At 38.2% G+C, this 17,572-nt stretch overlaps 2 protein-coding genes across 6 annotated transcripts in view; both read left to right on the top strand.

The window, feature by feature from the left end:
* The window catches only part of UPP1 (uridine phosphorylase 1), a 12,582-nt gene extending 9,414 nt beyond the window's left edge, over positions 1-3,168 (top strand). For 3 of the 5 annotated variants that reach the window (XM_017814933.1, XM_017814931.1, XM_017814932.1), the window contains exons 7-8: positions 100-246; positions 1,688-3,168. In XM_017814933.1, the coding sequence (XP_017670422.1) occupies positions 100-246; positions 1,688-1,827 (287 nt within the window). In that variant the 3' untranslated portion in view covers positions 1,828-3,168. The remainder of the gene's footprint in view (positions 1-99; positions 247-1,687) is intronic. The other 2 variants (XM_017814930.1, XM_017814929.1) reach the window with 1 other exon arrangement.
* A 6,606-nt stretch (positions 3,169-9,774) lies between these two features.
* ABCA13 (ATP binding cassette subfamily A member 13) overlaps positions 9,775-17,572 on the top strand; it is a 174,887-nt gene continuing 167,089 nt past the window's right edge. Inside the window, exons 1-3 of the mRNA XM_017814892.1 lie at positions 9,775-9,861; positions 14,285-14,378; positions 15,512-15,635. Coding sequence (XP_017670381.1) covers positions 9,793-9,861; positions 14,285-14,378; positions 15,512-15,635 — 287 coding nt within the window. The 5' untranslated portion in view covers positions 9,775-9,792. The remainder of the gene's footprint in view (positions 9,862-14,284; positions 14,379-15,511; positions 15,636-17,572) is intronic.

Here is a 17,572-nt window from a genome sequence, read left to right on the forward strand (position 1 = left end):
AACACTGCATAGGGGAAACTGTAATAACTGGGTGTTTTCGAAACTGAATTTGCTCTGTGACTTCATCACTCTGAAATTTTCCACAAAATTACTTTCTAGGACAGGGCAGGTTGGATGGTGCAATCTGCTTATATGATGAAGAAGAAAAACTCCAATATTTGAAGAAAGCTTATGATTCTGGTGTCAGAAACATTGAGATGGAGTCTTCCGTATTTGCTGCGATGTGTAATCTCAGCGGTGTCAAAGGTAAACCAACTTAGTCACTTTATCCAACCTACAGGAATTTTTCTGCAGGGAGTTTGTGGTTAAAAAGTGCAAATGAAGTGTTAAGGTACCTTCTGCATATAAAAAAACCCCCAACGGTTCTGCTTATAATTTTGTTGCTGCGATTGCTTGATTTGTATCAGATGTGTCACAACTTATCAAACTTCTTCACATAGTTTTTACAGAGTTTGCTACTGACATTCGCTATTCCAGCCCCTGGCAACCATGTAAATCATTTAAATGCCTAATTACCCCTATCATTCATTTGTTATCTTCAGTTAGCTTTTGAAGTTTACAGAGAACAACTGGTTAGTTTAAGCAATCAGGTGATTCTCATATATATAAAACTATACTAACTTTCTATACTTTCATATCAAGTTGAAAATATAAGTATTCTGTGTAGATGTAAGAGTTTGATTCTTAAACAGTTCAAGAGTTTTAGTAGCATCATGAATAAACCATTCCCAATCATAAAATGAATTTTCAAATATTTTACACAAGCTAACTAATTTTCAGCAAAGATCAGGGGAAAAAAAAGCAATTACAAATAATATCATACAGTGTCTTTCTTCCTACTGTCTAAACTGTCTTCTCTCAGTTTCCTTAGCAAGGGATTTGCCAATTTAAAACACTAGTGTTTCTCAAAGTTCTTAAGGAGGAAGTATAAACAAAAAGACCAATTATATTAAACGTTCTTAGTTCTTACTGATTTGAGTGATTAAAAACCCAACCAGTGGTATCCCTGAGCCATTAGGGAGCCTGGTCCTTTTTGCTGTCTCTGCCTTGTAGGTCTGTAATGTGTATTTACTGCTCGTGCTCTGCAAATTCCCACTGTCAGAAACCCCAAACAGAGCACAGTGATAGGGTTGAGTGATAGAGCTCAGCTGGAGTGAAAGGAGGGATTTTGCCTTTGGGGCTGAAAGGCAGCAGATGAACCTGAGATGGTCTATGGGGTCCTCATGTGCTTGCAGTGCTCCCTGTCTATGAATGTGGAAGGGGCTTATCTGCTGCTTCCTGAGGGATGGCACCTACAGCACAGGCACTTGGGCTGGGGTTAAGGGAGATGGCTGTAACTACATCTGCTAGAATAGTGTGTCTAGTCACTTCCTAGCAGTCAAGTCCTGGGTACTTGTGAAATATCCTTCCTATCCAGAAAAACATAAGAATCATGATATAACAATAAGTGTCTACAGCTGCCTGAGAGCTCTGGCTTCATTAATGTAGCAATCTCTTAAGCTATTTCTGACTTATATCCTTCACAGCATGCTAGTACACTAGCATCTTATGGTACTGCACACCCTTTTTTGGGGTTTGTTTTCTCTTGTAATTCTTGTCTTCTAGCTGTTCATTCAAATGCTTATGCTCTTGGACTGTACGAGTGCCAGAATATTATTCCTAACTAATCCTGTTTTTTAACTTCTAGCTGCTGTAGTGTGTGTCACTCTTCTGAATCGGCTCGAAGGAGATCAAATCAGCAGCTCACATGATGTCCTTGTGGAGTATCAGCAGAGGCCGCAGAAGTTAGTGGGATATTTCATTAAGAAATGTCTTGGGAAAGCATGAAATATCCATCTTTGTTTTCAAGAAGGAGAAGGCTTTTGTACAGATGAACTCACGGTTACAACTTCTGTGCATTACAAGTCTTTTGCCTCAGGATGACTTACAGCATTCCGTGTGTCTGTGGAAGTTAATCATTTATGTCACTGTTCTTTGGGAACTGAATGTGCTGAATGGACTTCAGTTAAGTTTTGCTTAGTTATGTGTTGCTGGATATAAAACTCACTTTTCCATGAATTGAAAAGTGGATCTGTTGTGAAGGACAAGCCTGCTATAATATATAAAAAAGCTTTATTTATCCCTGCTGTAAAAGAAAAAACTAGGAAAGAAATCAAACTTTAGTGCCAAATACTTGCAGATCACCAAATTAACTTAAAAATATTAATCCCTTCCTCATTGTTATAAAAATTATGTAAGTTATAATTGTCTTTGTTGCTTCACTTGTAAAGAAAACTTAAAGTGAATGCAGTTTATTTTTTTTGCAAACTCTGACAAATAAACAATACTATTTTCCTATATTAAAATTAAATGAAATTGCAAAGTGTTGGGACTGAATTTTCTAAGCCTGAAGGACTTGACACCGAGCTGTTGAATATCTGTACTTCTTAGATGTTCTTCCAACCATACTTTAACTATACAATTAAATCAATATCCAGGAAACATTTATGCATTGAAGAACTTGCAGTCTTTTGCTGAAGCAAGGCTCCTTCTGCTTATGAAGAGGAATCAACATTCAGATGTACAGCATGTTCACAGGCCTGTATTATGGTAGCTTTTTTTTTTTCCTTTTTAATTGGTTTTCATCTCCATGTTTTCAGGACAAAACATTCACTGTTGCAATGATTTCTAGTTCTTCTGAAGAACTGGAGAATATCTATTGACTGCACATACCATCAAAACCCCTTCTGCAGTTGCAGTTTTTTCCATTATTATTGGCCTAAGCGTTTGGAATTTTTTTTAGAAATCATACTCATTGCTACTTTGCTGCTCTGATTAGAATATAAATATGTGGTCAGCTAAAGAAAATGCATTGGAGTTTTTTATTTTCTTCTTTCTACTGGCGTGCGGTGTTCAGTCCTAGAAGAGGTCACAGGTCAAAAGGGTCTGAATAAGCTCTCAGAACAACTGTTGCTGATCCAGCAAAATGAGATTTGCTTTTTGAGGATTGTAGTCTGCACACTATTAACAAGCACAAGAGTTAGAACTATGAGGGTGTGATGTTAGTAGTCGGCACGTTCAGCAAGTGACAGAGACTGGAAGCAATGTGATGGAAACATTCAAAAAGGAAGGGTAACTCTCATGAACAGAAAACTTCCAGTGAGAATCAACCTCCTTAAATTTGATGAATTTTCAGCTGGAGAACCGATTAGTAACTTTTTAAATGTTACTGATTTAATCTTCTTTTAATTTTAAAACCACACTTTCTCATTTAGGATGAGTATGTACACTGCATGTAAGTTTTCACAGAAAACCTTTTTTCCCTAAGCTTAAAGGAAGGAGATAGGTGGAAATGGCTCCACATTTTGTTTAAACTGTTTATGCCTTGTTTTAAAAAAATTATAATAATTAACAAAAAAAAAAATCTGTGTTTAACCATGCCTAGTGCTTACCTAGTCATTGACAAAGCTTGTGAGGTCCTTTGGGAAATCTGCAATGAAGCACATCTTTTCTCTGCAACGTCCTGTTCTCAAAACAGTAACGAGATAAAAAGGACATCACTGGAAACAGCGTGCTGCACTCTAGTGTGAAGAAAAGCTTATACCAAATTGACCAGTATGGGTTTGGAGGAGACAGTTTGCTGTTGTACAAGAAATACTAAGAAGCACCTAAAGAGAAGTAAAAATGCTTTACCTAGAAAACAAACAAACACCTAATGTGGCTCTTTGGCTGGGGAAGCATATTACTGCAGTTGTCCTGGGAGTATGAATCTGAAATGGTGTGATTGTCTTTTTAAAAGAAGGACAACAAGAATCTAGAAACAGGTTAAAAAGAGGTTCTTGAGTCATTTTAACAGCATGTGCTGTCAATTGAAACTACAAAGCTTTTGTATTTACAGTCATATAAAGTAAGCACTTCTATCTTGAGGACTAATATGAAAACTCTTATGTGCTGCATGCTGATAGTCTTATGGCCTGGCTGAGCTGGAGCTAAGGGTCAGGCATTCGTGGGGTGATGCAACTACTGTATTAAATCAATGCCCAAGACCCTGGCAGAAGTCCCTTGAAGATGATCCATTCACCTTTTGCCAATATGTCCTTTCTCCTTCTCACTGTTCCTGAGGACACTGTACATTTTTGTCTGCTAAAATATTTTTCTTCTGTGTTTCCTACCAAGTGGAATAAAGGGGTTTATGACAGCTTAAAATTAGAATTCAAAAGAGACCAAGTATCCTCCTGCTTCCTGTGATCACCGTCCTCTGATGCTGTTATCCTAATGCGAGAAGGGACTCTACAAACACATCTGACATGCAATAAAATACCTCTCCTAGCTTCAGAGGAAACTTGCCAGAATATTACCCTGATAAGAACAATTGTATTTCCCCTTGTGACTGCAACTGGACAGGGAGATAAAGAAATGAGTCAGCTGTGTGCATCCGGCTGTGAAGTTACATTCCTGTAGGTTTTACAGAGACATCCATAGAGAGTTACATAATATTTACAGGTTTTATAAGCAATTCAGTTATTTAATATTAGCCCTTCACATTCTTTCTGTAGAACATAAATCAGGATTTAAAGTGGTGATATTTTAAAAAAACATATGTGATATTACATATATGTTCAATATTACATAGTGCAGTGTCTTGTGGTAGGTTTAAAAATCTTTCAAGCACCAGAAACCTCTGTTTCAAATCAAGAGCCTGCTATAGTTCTATGTGCCACCCTGCCCCTACCAATACACTACAGAATCAATTTAATCCAGGGATCAGAAGGAATAAAAGCAAAGAAAGGTAGAAGGTACAAATAAGGTGGAAGAGTGAAGGGAGGAAACAGTGGTTTCTACCAATGGTTTGTTCTGTGATTCATGGTGTTCTGCCCCATTCCTACCATTTTGTTAAAGAAATGCCTGAGACTATAATGAAGACATGCTATAATGCAGTGGTTTCACATTTGCAAGAGACTGAGAAAGTGCAGTAATTCAGTTAATGACTTGAAGGAGTAGATTTTTAATTCTGGCATTTTACTTTTGCATTTTTCGTTAATGGAAGGTATGAGAAATCCTGAAAAGGAACATTTTGGAATGACCTATGTCCAGAATGGTTAGACTACAAATTTTCTTATCTGTCCTTTAAAAGCCCAAGCAAAATAATTCAGTAATTTCAGTATTTCTTGAAAATATATATTTTTTTTTTTTTTAACATTATTCCTTGAAAAGAAATTTCAGTGAATTGTGTTACAGAACTGGGTTTTCATCTCAAGTCTGGATCTCAATGTATATTCCTAAATAAAATGCTTATATGGTTGAATTAGGGATGTTTTTCATTTCCATTGACAAGTGACAGGTGAATACTTTCAGACCTGCCCATCAGCAGCCAGCTATATTCTGACTGAAGTGCACAGTAGTGCAAGCAGCAAGCTGGGCTTTGGGAACTGAATCTGCATGCAACAACTGAGTAGAAAAAAGCACAGCAGTGTGATTTGATGACACTGTTACAGTTTGATACAAGATGCTGAGGTTTGGTTTCCCTGAAAGTTTATCAGTCTTTGAGTGACTAAAATGCATATTTTATCTTTAAAATAATTGCCATTAAATATTATACTTCAGAGTATGGATTAAATTACAGTTCAAAAAAATCTTCTGCTTGAAGAGAAAGGAGATCACTGAACAGAGCAACGTTAAATCTGAAACTCCATGGTACAATAATGGAAGAAAGCGTAATGCTGACAGGGACAGTGCTTTTGCTCAGGCTACAAACAAAGTGAAGCAGCAGCAAAAGACAGAGTCTGTTTTTACAACACAGAAAACTGATTCTAGATGCTTCTTGTTGGTGCTGAGCTTTAAGTATGAGAAAAATTTTCAATTTAATGGCATAGTATTTGTATGTCATTTTACAAGAGTAAAATTCCTAGTGCTTCCCAGAAGCTCAAACAAACCACCATCCTCCTTGAGAGATTGGGTCTGTTTAGTCGGTTAACGTGTAGCTCCATTTTAATCAGCCCTAATATTTAACCTTGCCCACAACTAACATTTTTCATCATGCCCTAACTTTGCACCCAGGAAGTGTCTCAAAGGAAAGATGCTACTATTGATGTCAACCTGCAGGCACTTTGTCTGGGACACAGGTCTGGGAGTACTACAAGTAGTACTCCTATTAATGTTAGAGTAAAAGCCTTGTGATCACTCAATAAGCCTTGTTAAAGAAATGGTGGGTGGTGATAGGAAAATAGGCTAGTTTGCCAGATTTCCATCCATATTCTCACATGATTTGACTGCATTCCTGTCTACCAAACAGTATTTTTGGCTCCTGGGCTTTAACCTATTTAACACATGAAATTATGTTTCTTTGAATGCGCTTGCCAGCCTACTCTAATTACATTGTATTAAAACTGTAGGCTAGACGGGGAGTGTTGATGGTATGCTATTACGATGCAGTCAAGTTTTAAAACCAGAGCTGAATGCTTGCAGGAGGTTTTCTGCCTTTTCTGCACCAGTGGTTTTGAATAACTTGCATATTATAAGAGTAAAGTTTTAAGTTAAAACTGAGACAAAGCCTGCCAAAGCTAAGCAAAAGCAGAAAAGGGCAGGTCACTCTGTCTTTTCCTTACTGTAGGATCCAATTCTGACCCTGTTTGGTGTTTTTCATTCCATAAGGAGTGGAGCACATGACGAACTCCCTTTCTAATTTGCCCTGCAATATTCAAGATGCTGCTGTTGATTACAGACACTCTGTTAATAAGCTCTGAAAACATACAGTTAATATAGCTATTAGCTGTTCCTTATAATGAAATAATTATATAGTTAATATAGCTATTTAAGGCTGGTACTTGCACAGGATACTGCTTGATGCTGTACTGATGAAACCTAGGGCATTCAAATGAGCTTCCAGGATGGCAGCAATATAGGTGACACATCTCTCCAAAAATATTCAGAACCAATTTACTTTTCCTGCCTATGAGCATTATTTTTATTATTAACATGTTTTTTGTGCCAAGAGTTTGGTTTGGGGGGGGAAGTGAGGCAGGTAGTGATCATTTGATTCAATAATTGTCATATTTCTATGACATTGAAAATAATACAATCAAGCTCATACAACTTTTAGAAGTAATGTCTCAGAATGTCAGTGCAGGGATTGTTCTTGGTGGAATGTTCATGGGGTACCTTTTACTTTCCTAAATTTTGTTCTAGAAAAAACGAGTCTGCTACTGGAGGACACCATACTAGGCAAGAAGGAATTTCTATAGGAAAAGACTATGAGATAGGAGGACAAATGAAGTCAACAGAACTGAATGGTGTTTGTTGGGTGCTTTATATAGTAAAATGAGGAGTCAGTAGTTCATTAGTACTGGACACTAATTCCATATAAAATAATTGTTTCCTGTATCCATGAAAAGCTGTTTAGCATTTAAAAATAGAATGCCACATTTATGAATATGTAATTATATAGAGCGTAATAAATTTTACAGATCACACAGTCAGATGAGCAGAGATTTTGCAGAATGACTTGTTCAAAACCATTTGGCAAACAGTTCATGTGAGCTGTTTTGGCTCACACAGTCAGGAACTCTCTTCCATATCACTTGCTTTGTTAAGTCACTTTTTGTAATTCATTATGTTGAGTAGTTTATAATTTTCTTCAAATCACATGCTATAGATTCTTCTTCCTGGCTTTCCATAATGGCTGTGTGAAACCACACAAATTAAAACACACATTTCAATTTCAGTTATTGAAAAATATTTGTTTAAAAATGCATACTTCAGCTGTGTGCAGAATTTTCATCTGAGCTATCTCAGAATTTTGCCTTTGGTCCTAGTGAGAAAAATTACTGTCCATACTCTGAAATAGAGCAGAGATTTTAGTATTACTTGACTAAAAGCAGAAGTGCCTTCCAGGTGTGAAGTGGAAGTGGAATTAATACCTTGGTGAGGTATTAATTAATCCTGCCTCAGAGGTACAGATATGCTTAACAACAGTCAGGTAAACACTAAACTACTTAGTTTTTTAGTATGTCCTGAGGACTTTCACATTTCTGTTTAAAGCTAAATGATTACTTCAGTATTTTTTCAGTCTCAGAGTAAAGAGAATAAAAGGAAATCCCACCATATTTGAGGAATAAAGGTGTTTTACTAGTTGTGTTCTGCCATGGCTGCATCTGCGATTTCTGCTTTGCTAGGAAATGATTTTGACCAATATGTAAAAATTTATGAATTCATGACACCTACTTAGTCTGTTTTTTCTCTACTCCTTGAACCCATCGCAAAGCTAAAAATTAAAACAGTAGCTTGCACCATTTCAAATACAAAGATATTAACAGACTAATCAGTCAGTTTACCATGAAGTGGAGTAACAAAACTTCTCAATGTGCTCTGGAGGGCCAAAACCTGCTGCTGGGTGACCCAAACCCAGAGCTTGGGAAAGGCAAGCTAAGGCACCGGACACTAGCTGATCCTCATACTATATGGAAACTGCCATAACTCAATAGACCTGCAGATGTGCAGTTGTTCATTGCAGAAATATCAGGCTTATTAACTTTTTAAATTGCTGCCTTGGCTTATGGAAGTTGAATTACTCTGTGGTGTCTCTGTATCCAAAAACTTTTTGCATTTTGGGGGGATTTTACTCTTAATGTGGAAAAACAGCTGTGAATGTAAGATGTGTCTTTCATTCAATAGTAATACATTTTGCAAAAAGTGTAATGATGCAATTTACTTGTCAATAATGACAAATAAAAAATATTTGTTCAGGCATCATGCTGTCCTATGTCTGTGTGATTCATGATTCAGATTCTAGGCAGTCTGAATTACCTTCTATAATGGCTGTGTTAGGTGTCTCTATTGACCACAGAGAGAACTTTTGGGCATCAGATTCTACCTTAGGCAATTTGTTTGGGTAGAGCAAAACATACAGAGAGTTTACTGCTCTGTTCACAGTGGCACTCCTGATGGGTAAAGTAGCAATCCTCTGCACCATCAAACTCCTGCTGTGTCTCCCAGTGGCCCTGCTACCACAGATCTGCGTAGGCTCCCCTCCTGAAGATCCCCTCACACAGCTCCAGGAATAGCCCACCATCCTCTTTGCTAAAGGAACTGCTGCTATAAAACTGATTTTCGTCCTGGGTGGCATCTGGCAGTTAATTAACATAGTTTTCTGACTTGTCAGAATATTCTGCCTCTATGTAGGTTTTGTATAGTGGAGAAAGAGAATGTCAAACATACATCCTTTACAAGAAAAAATTCAACAGTTATATGATGATGCAATGGGTCCACTACAGTGCTAGATGTGTACTCATAAGGGTGTTCAAGAAGCATACTGACATTTTTAGGGCTATGTGGTTAAACAGTGTACTTATTTTTCTACTGTTCTTTTTTTTCCCCAAATCTAAGCATATGCAAACAAAGTGACATAAACACTGAAGTGACAGAAAGTCACCCAACTTTAGAAAAAGACAAATGTATGTTACATATTCTTTTTTTCCCCCTGTCATTTGCATTTATTTTATTCCAGAAAAGTCGAAACAAGTGCCGAATGTATGCTGGAGTAAAGCACCCCGAGGGCATTTATACAAACCCGTCCCCTTGCTGTTCATTGCACTGAGAAGCAAACGGAAAGATGAGATTCCTCAACGAATGAAAAACAAGAGGCAGAAACATAATCTCATCTTTTCTCGGGAAGCAGGCAAATCTCTTGCGCTATTCTCTAGTGCTGGAATTAATCAGCTTCTGAATAATACGTTTGGACTGCTTTGAGAGATGATTCTGAGTTAGAAAGTCCCTAAGAAGCCACTCAGCAAGTGGATGAAGGAAAGAAAAGAGAATATGGGGCACATTGTACACCAATTCAAGGCTCTGTTTTGGAAAAATTGGCTCTGCCGTGTGAGGCAACCGGTGAGTGCTTGAAAATGATTAAAAAAGGAATATTTTAAATCTTTTAGTATCTGTTGGAAAAAGCGTATCTTTCAATTTTCCCTTTTTACTGCAGATTGCTATGGACAGGGTGGCTGCAAGTGGTTCTTGTTTTGCCTTTGGTCATCTAATTGTTGAAAATACAAGTAGAGAACAACAATGGGTTGTTTTAGTTCTAAAATGGCTGAATACAGCAATGCACTCCACTTTGCAAATGCGATAGAAAATCTCATAGAAGTTTCTAAGAGCCACAGCTTATCTTTTAATTAACATTAGATACTAGCAGTGCTGGTAGTAGTGGCAAGGGTGAAAATCAATTTTCTTCACCTAACAGGTACTCATTGGTAATATAAGAAAGCTTGCATGACTGTGATCAAAATCTAGATACAGGGAATGCAGGGAATGTGCATTAAAATTGCATATACTTCTAAATTTCCTTTTTTGTCCACTCTACAAAGCTTAATTGAACCTTTTAAATTCCAATATGCTGAAGAATATGACAGCCACTTCTACAGCAATCAAAGTTAAAATGATACCTAAATATTAGATGTCATTCACCTTTACTGTGATTGAAATGATTTTTTTAAATTAAGATAGAAGGAAGGGAATTTTCTCAAGTGAAACAACATTTTTTGGGGAAAAAAAAGAGTCACTTCAATTAATAGTTTGACATTGATTTCACTTGTCTGTGATGATCTGGGGCTTTACAATGAAGCATGATGGCTGTTTGGATAAGATTATCTCAATTAAATAAACACACAGTTTTTAGTTCCAGAAATATTTATGTTAAATAAAATTGTGATTTAGAGAAAATTTCTTCACCAAATTATTACAAGTGATGTCTTTTAATATAAAAGACGTTTTCTGGGGGAAGGATGCTGTTGATCATATTCTTCTTCATTTCTAAACACTTCTGTATGTTCAATCAGTGTGCATCAATTGGCTCCTCAGTATCTCCTGCTCTCCTCCATGTGGATCTATTTGTCTTCTTCTGTGTAGTTTTCTCTCATGTAAGTTTTAAGTTTGCCTAATTGGTAGCTTTTCTGAATAGAGAGCTCACTGAGATGCAGACTTCTCCAAACCAAGAATTGCAAACCCAAAGCAAACTTAATTCTACCTGTTGAGAGCCAAGACCTGCCCTGGGGGAACTTGCAAACTCTCCTTATGTGCCTGTTGTGCAACCACTGAGCTGTGAAGGTGTTCCATCTGCAGTTACCTGAGGAGAAATCCAGGTGGATCATCCACCTGTGCAAAGGGCAGGTCAGACCCTTGTGAATCTGAAAAGTAGAGAAAGATCTGTTGTGCTTCAGCTCTGTTTCATATCATGTAGAACTGTCTGTATAAAGCAATAGTCTCCTCATGGTTATTTATCAATAGTTAGGGCTAGAAGACAAGTGAGCTCTGTTGAATTAACAATGTGTCATGAATATCATGTGGCATTAGTTGATATTACACAGTGAAAGATGAAGGGTGTGTGACAGATATGTGTTCTATAAGGAACAGGTGTTTTGAATGAAATTCAGATTGGCATCAGCACCTCCTATTAACATGGTTCAAAGACAGCACAAGTTATTATGTATATTTGGGCATCAGCTGGAGCTTGAAATTGCAGTTGTGCTGAAGACACGTTCTCATTTCTGTTTCAGAAACTTTTGCTTCAGAATTACAGATTTTAGAAGCTCAGGAGATACACGGTACCAGGCAAATGTACTACTTTAGTTTTCTATCTATGCATTTCTTAACTATTGTTTAAATAGCTATAATAAATAATAAATAATCTATTACCATCCAAATTTATATCTAGGTAAGGGATGAAAGGTGGTTCCTAAATTCTCTTGTTCTGATACCCTAATTTAGAGGACCCTTGGAATTTAAAATCAGGCTGTGAAATCCTTGGCGTGTGTAGTCACTGATATGGTTATTAGAACAAAACAGAAACATAGCCTACTCTAAAACTGTGCCTTTCTAAAAAAGTTGTTATTAGTAGTAGTTTTCATTTTGGATTAATTTTTAGCATGGCAGAAAATGCAGGTATAATTCTTGTTCTTTATCTGCCCCTACACTGAGAATCATCTTTGCCCTCCTTCTGTCTTTTATAGTTTACACTCCTTTATTTCTTCCACACTTTAAGAGTTATAAACATCCCCTGAGAGTTGCTTACCGATGAGTGTCTTCTGTTTTGTACATGTATGTTTTTGCATCCCTGCAAAAAAACCTAAAACAAAACAAAAAACCACATACACACACAAACCTCCAAAACCCTGAGTGAACAATTACAAAGTTGTCTGCTTTTATCAGCTAGGCCCTAAGGCTCCATTACCAAAACTCACTATTCCTCCCAGGTACAGCTCCTCAGAATAACATGAGCTCTCAGACTCCAGTTCCTCCCAGTGCCTGGGCAAAGCAGCTGTGCAAGGACTGCAATCCTGCAATCTCACAAATGCCTTTCTTTGGACCTTCTGTGGATGCTTTTCTCATTCAAGCACAAATATATCTTATACAGTGGCATTACTTTCCCACGTATGCCACAAATAACTTACTCATTGAGATCAATTTTGCATGCTTAATGTCTGCAGCGTGCTGATGATTCATTGAGTCCTCCAACCTGTTGTTGTTGCCTCTGCAGCTGCCTTCTTTGTTCTTATATTTATCCCAAATTCCTGTCAGCAGACGCAGCAGTCTCTGTCCTAGCTGTCCCATCCTTGCATTGACTCTGCCAGAGATGGCAAGGCTGTGTTTGATGCTGAATGCTGTCTCTACAGGCTGGCTTCCTGGCTCAGCCATAGCCCTGGCTGACCTGGCGATCCAGGCTCCCAGCAGAGCTTGTTGCCCTGCCCGGGCACAGCAGGGCAGGCCCTCCCTGACAAGGACCCTGCTGTCCCAGCATCCCCTCTGGCTCCCTGCCCTTCAGGGAGCAGCTGCCTGGTGCTCTGTCCTGGCTGCCATCTGGGATTGCCCTGAGCCCTGAGGTGCGCTTCCTGAGGGAGCCCAGCCTGTGGCTGTCCGGGGCCTCCCCCTATAAGCTCCCCCAAGCTCTGGTCTCCCACTGCCCTGATCCCCCACCTGAACTTCTCATGGGACCTTCCCGCAGCACTGGCTGTGGTGGTGTGTGCCCCCAGGGGCAGCCTGCTCCCTTTTCAGCCCCTCCTGGGCAGCCTGGTGACATTCCCTCCAAATCTCTTCTGCAGTACCCCTTTCCTCAGCTGCTGCACCTGGCTTCATTCCCCACAGACAGCCCATGGATACCCTACAGCCATGGCTCTGTTCCACAGCACGGGATGAACATGCCAAGGAGGGGAGGATGCCACTGGGGCCCTGCAGCTCTGCTAAGCTTTAGTGGCTGTAAGCAGCCTCACCAGGGCCCAGGATCCAGACAAAGTGAGGTTTCTGTGCCCTCTGCTCCCACCTGGGTGAAGTCGGAGGAACAGTGCTTTCCAGCTCAGCCCTTGCGCTTGGCCACTGTCTTTCTGGCTTGACCATGGCTCTGCCATGACATTGACTGAGGATCTGGACTCTGGTGGAGGCTGGCTGCAATGGCGGGGCCTGCCCTGCTCCCCTTGGGAGTTCCTGGGGTGGGTCCCTTGCCCCACTGGCTGTTGTTGCCATGCACGGATCGCTGCCCCTTGGGGAGCAGTCAGCTTTTGCTGATCCCTAAAAATTTTTAAGCGCCAGCCTTGCTTTTCTTTTGTTGTCTTCTGTGATCAGTTTACATAAATGGTGATTTCTCTAAATTTCAGGAAACCTTTAATTCCTTGCCCCATGTTCAGCAGAGAAGTCTTTCTCCACAAGGAAGACTCTGGCACTGGATTTTGTTCTTAAGCATTATGTTACTGTTCTAAGGCATTTTTCCAACATACCCAAGTTCAGGAATCACTTCCTCCATGGGATTTGGTTCAACTCTGACAGTTTAGAAATAAAATCCTCAGTATGCTTCAAGGAAGTTAACAGCCTCTAATGGGAGATCTTCAGCCTGGCTGTCATTTCGACTGTGTTTCTGTTAACTGAGTTTGCTGTTTGCACTTTCCTAACACTGTTATCAGTGAGTCTAGAAGTCTTTTAAAACTCGGCTAAATGGCAGTTTCTTCGTTTCTGTTGCTGAAAATAGAGACAATTGGTCTCTGTGCTTTTTATTTCTGTTCAGTCTATTTGGGCGTTTGTGTCCTACTAACACTATAAATAGAAGAGAAAACTACTTTTTCATTCTGTGACCAGTGTATTTCACAAAGTTATAAGGATTTTAAATAGAAGGATCTATTATTAATTTACTTCAATGATCTTACTTTCCCTTAAGTAGTTGTAAAAGAGAAATTTAACTTTTTTATTATTAAAAGATATATAATTTTTAGTGATTTGTTCCCAAATCCTGCTTTCTATAGACTTATGATGTTTTGATTTGCCTTTTCAGGTCCTATCTCTTGCTGAAATACTGTGGCCATGTGTGCTGTTCTTGATTCTAGCTGCAATCCGCTTCCAGGAACCCCCAAAATACAAGGAAAACTGTATGTTTTGTTTCACTTGTGTTCTATTTTAGTTGCCTCTGCTTGTAAAAAGATTTAGCAAATACTAATGATATCCTAAAACAGGGGACTTAAATGTAGTGGAGTCACTGGAAAGAGTCCTAAAGTGGGGTTCAATCTTGTCTAGCTGTGGACCTGAGCAAGCTGTTTTTAGGTGGGAGAGATACAAAGTTTAAGCTCTGATTTTTCAGAACAGTTTTAGAGATCAGTTTTGGATATAAGGTGGATTACTTGGGTTTTAGTTGTATTTATTTCTTTCAATTGAGTAATGGATTTTAGATGACTGGTTCAGAGGTAGATAATTTTCCAGTAGATATTAACAATTAGACAAGATGAACCTTACCTCTACATACTTCCTGGGATTTAGAATTAATATTTTGTAAATAATAAATTCTTCCATTTCCTTTAACACTTCAAAACTTCTTATGAGTAATTCCACTTTATAAAGTTCTTTTTGCTTTTATCTTGTAAAACATTAACTTCATTTAGAAAAGAGTTACTTATGATATTATAATCTATTCAGTTTATTATTCTATTCTTCACCATTGTCAGTAAAATGGGGATAAACCATCTTTAGCTACATTAAAAATCAATTTGGTAAAACAATTCTAGATCTGTACAGTGAAATAGCTGGAGAGAACATAGCCTGTATGTTCTTTATGGAGAGATGTGGATAATTCCAGAGATGTGGAAAAGCTGCTGTTTAGACCGTCTCGATGCATATATGTTCAGACATTGCTGAATACCAGTTCCTTCATCTTATGAAAGCCTGTGAGAAGATACTGTTTTGTGAAGAAGTCTATATTCTTTTCCAAGTCACACATGATTTTGGGCTAGTAAGTATATGATATTGCAATAGTGTTACTACCAGGAAATTCAGCTTTTCAAAGATCGCTCTTAAATGTCATATATACCCTGTTGTCACAGTCTGACATAGAGGTTACTCTGTGGTTTCTGTGGTGACAGAGTTTTTCTTAAATGGGACACCTACCATTGATACAACTTCATCACTTTCAGGTGACAAAGATGCTATTTAGGAGAAGAGAACACAGTGTGTTGGTACAGTCTGCAACTGCCATGTCACTGGCCTTGATTCTGGCTCTGCTTGGTTTTAGGTTACTTAGAAGCTCGTGATTTACCAGGTCGGGGCCTTTATCCTTTCATGCGAACCCTTTTCTGTAATGTTGGTTCAAGATGCAAGAATACTAGTTACACAGCACAGGAAAACAACCACTTTCGGTAAGTTACATGAATTCGACAGAGCTGTAGGTATCACAGTGCGTCTTTTTCTGCAGCAAAGGTTGTTCCCGCCTCATAGACAGGGAAAATAGGAACATTGTTACTCTGTGCTAAAAATTTCCTTCAGTGTCTTAATGCAAAAGATGTGAGGCATTAGATGGTCTTACTGAATAATGAACACTGTTTTGGGATAAAACTGTAGCGGTACCTTGTCATATTCTTGCCCTTCACTGCTGCCGTAGGAAAGCGTACTTTCATCCTTCCTTAGAAAGTCCTTTATTACATGACCACCAAAAGTATATCATATGTGGATTTAAACTTTGGATAGTTTTGGGAGCATACATGGTGGGAGAATTGAACACAGAAAAGCAAAACAAGGACAACTTTCAAGCAATACTCACAAAGAACCAAAAAGGAACAGCAGAAGCTCTGTAATAAAAAAGAACTTGAAAAAAGTTATCCATATCCTTGAACGAGGATCCCAGAATGCAGAAAGAAAAGAAATTAATTTGAATTTGGAATTTTTCTTTAAGAAAAATTTTATTCAGTGATTTTATTCACTTCAGAAATGTCGAAAAATATTAAAATACAAAGACATTTAGGCAAATTTTCTGAAGGATGTAGTCACAAGCAACCTTTCAAAATATATAACAATAAAGTTAATTTAGGGTGAGCTAATCAGAATATGTGCATTTTTATATGTATATTATTCTTAGAAAATTGAGAATATCTGCCAAAAGATCTTGGAGGTCTGAGCCAGGTAAGCATGTGAGACCATTAAATATTTATGGTTTATTATTGTAGAGGTTTATAGGTAGCAATAAATTCAGCATGCAGCAAGTTGGAAAGCTTCAGTATCACAGTAATAGGCCATAATACTTATAGGTTGATCTCAATGATGTGTTCTAGTTATTTGTTTATGTAGAGAACTGTTGATTTAGCATAAGACTGGGCAAAATAAATCCTGCTTATGGGCAAACACCTTTTGCGTAAAGCAATAATTTGTTAGTAGAATTGAAATCTTAACAGTTTAAGCCACAAATCACCATTAGTCAAGATGTGTTATTACACAAAATACTTTCGGACAGAAATACCAGTATTATGGTAATACCCCTTGCTAAAAATTTTCCTAATAATAATAGTAATACAGTTAAAATTGTTACACGACCACTTAGTTTCTAGTTCTTTCCCTGGGGTTATGCTTACCCTTCCACTGCAGCTCTGGGTCATAATGTCAGTGGCCGCAGCTGGGTGGTGATGTGGTTGTTACGGCAAGTCTGTAGTCCTTTGCTTGGAGGAATGTGGTGTTAATGGTTTCTGTTTCCCTCTAGGGTGTATTTGGGGTCACTTATGTTTGCTGATGTGCTTTTATACCTTGCTTGTTCTCCATTTGTTTTCATCTCTATGATACATCTAAATTTATGTGGTACACCTGAATGTGTATGGTATCTTTTACATTTGTTAGCTACCTTGGCTTTTTTTACTTGTTAAGTGTAAATTTGTGTTGTCCAGTTACAGTTCTGCATTTTAAATGAGCACTGGTGAATTGTTTACAGTCATGGGGTTCTCAGAACCAGCCTGTGCCCCTTTTCTTATCATCCCAGACTTGTATTCCAGTACAGTGCATCCCATGTCCCCGCTTCTCAAGGCGTTTGCTATTATACTGAGCCTGTGTTCTTCTGCACTGTTTTGTTAATCATAAATATCTCATTCTGAACTAAATGGTCACTTGTTACTTCTATCTGTGTAAAACTACAGTGGCACTATACAATGACAAATGAAAGTAAAGCAAATAGCCGTAGTCATATGGCCAGAAAAAAAAGAAAAAAAAACAAAAAGAAAAGGTAAAACTAATCCAAGTCAAAAACAAAACTGAAGGCTTATTAAGACAAGTTTAGACAAAGCAAAGGTGGCAAAACTCTGTGCCATGGTCTTGC

Source organism: Lepidothrix coronata, unplaced genomic scaffold (assembly GCF_001604755.1).
Source record: "Lepidothrix coronata isolate B3197 unplaced genomic scaffold, Lepidothrix_coronata-1.0 Scaffold47, whole genome shotgun sequence".
NCBI classification, from domain to species: domain Eukaryota; kingdom Metazoa; phylum Chordata; class Aves; order Passeriformes; family Pipridae; genus Lepidothrix; species Lepidothrix coronata.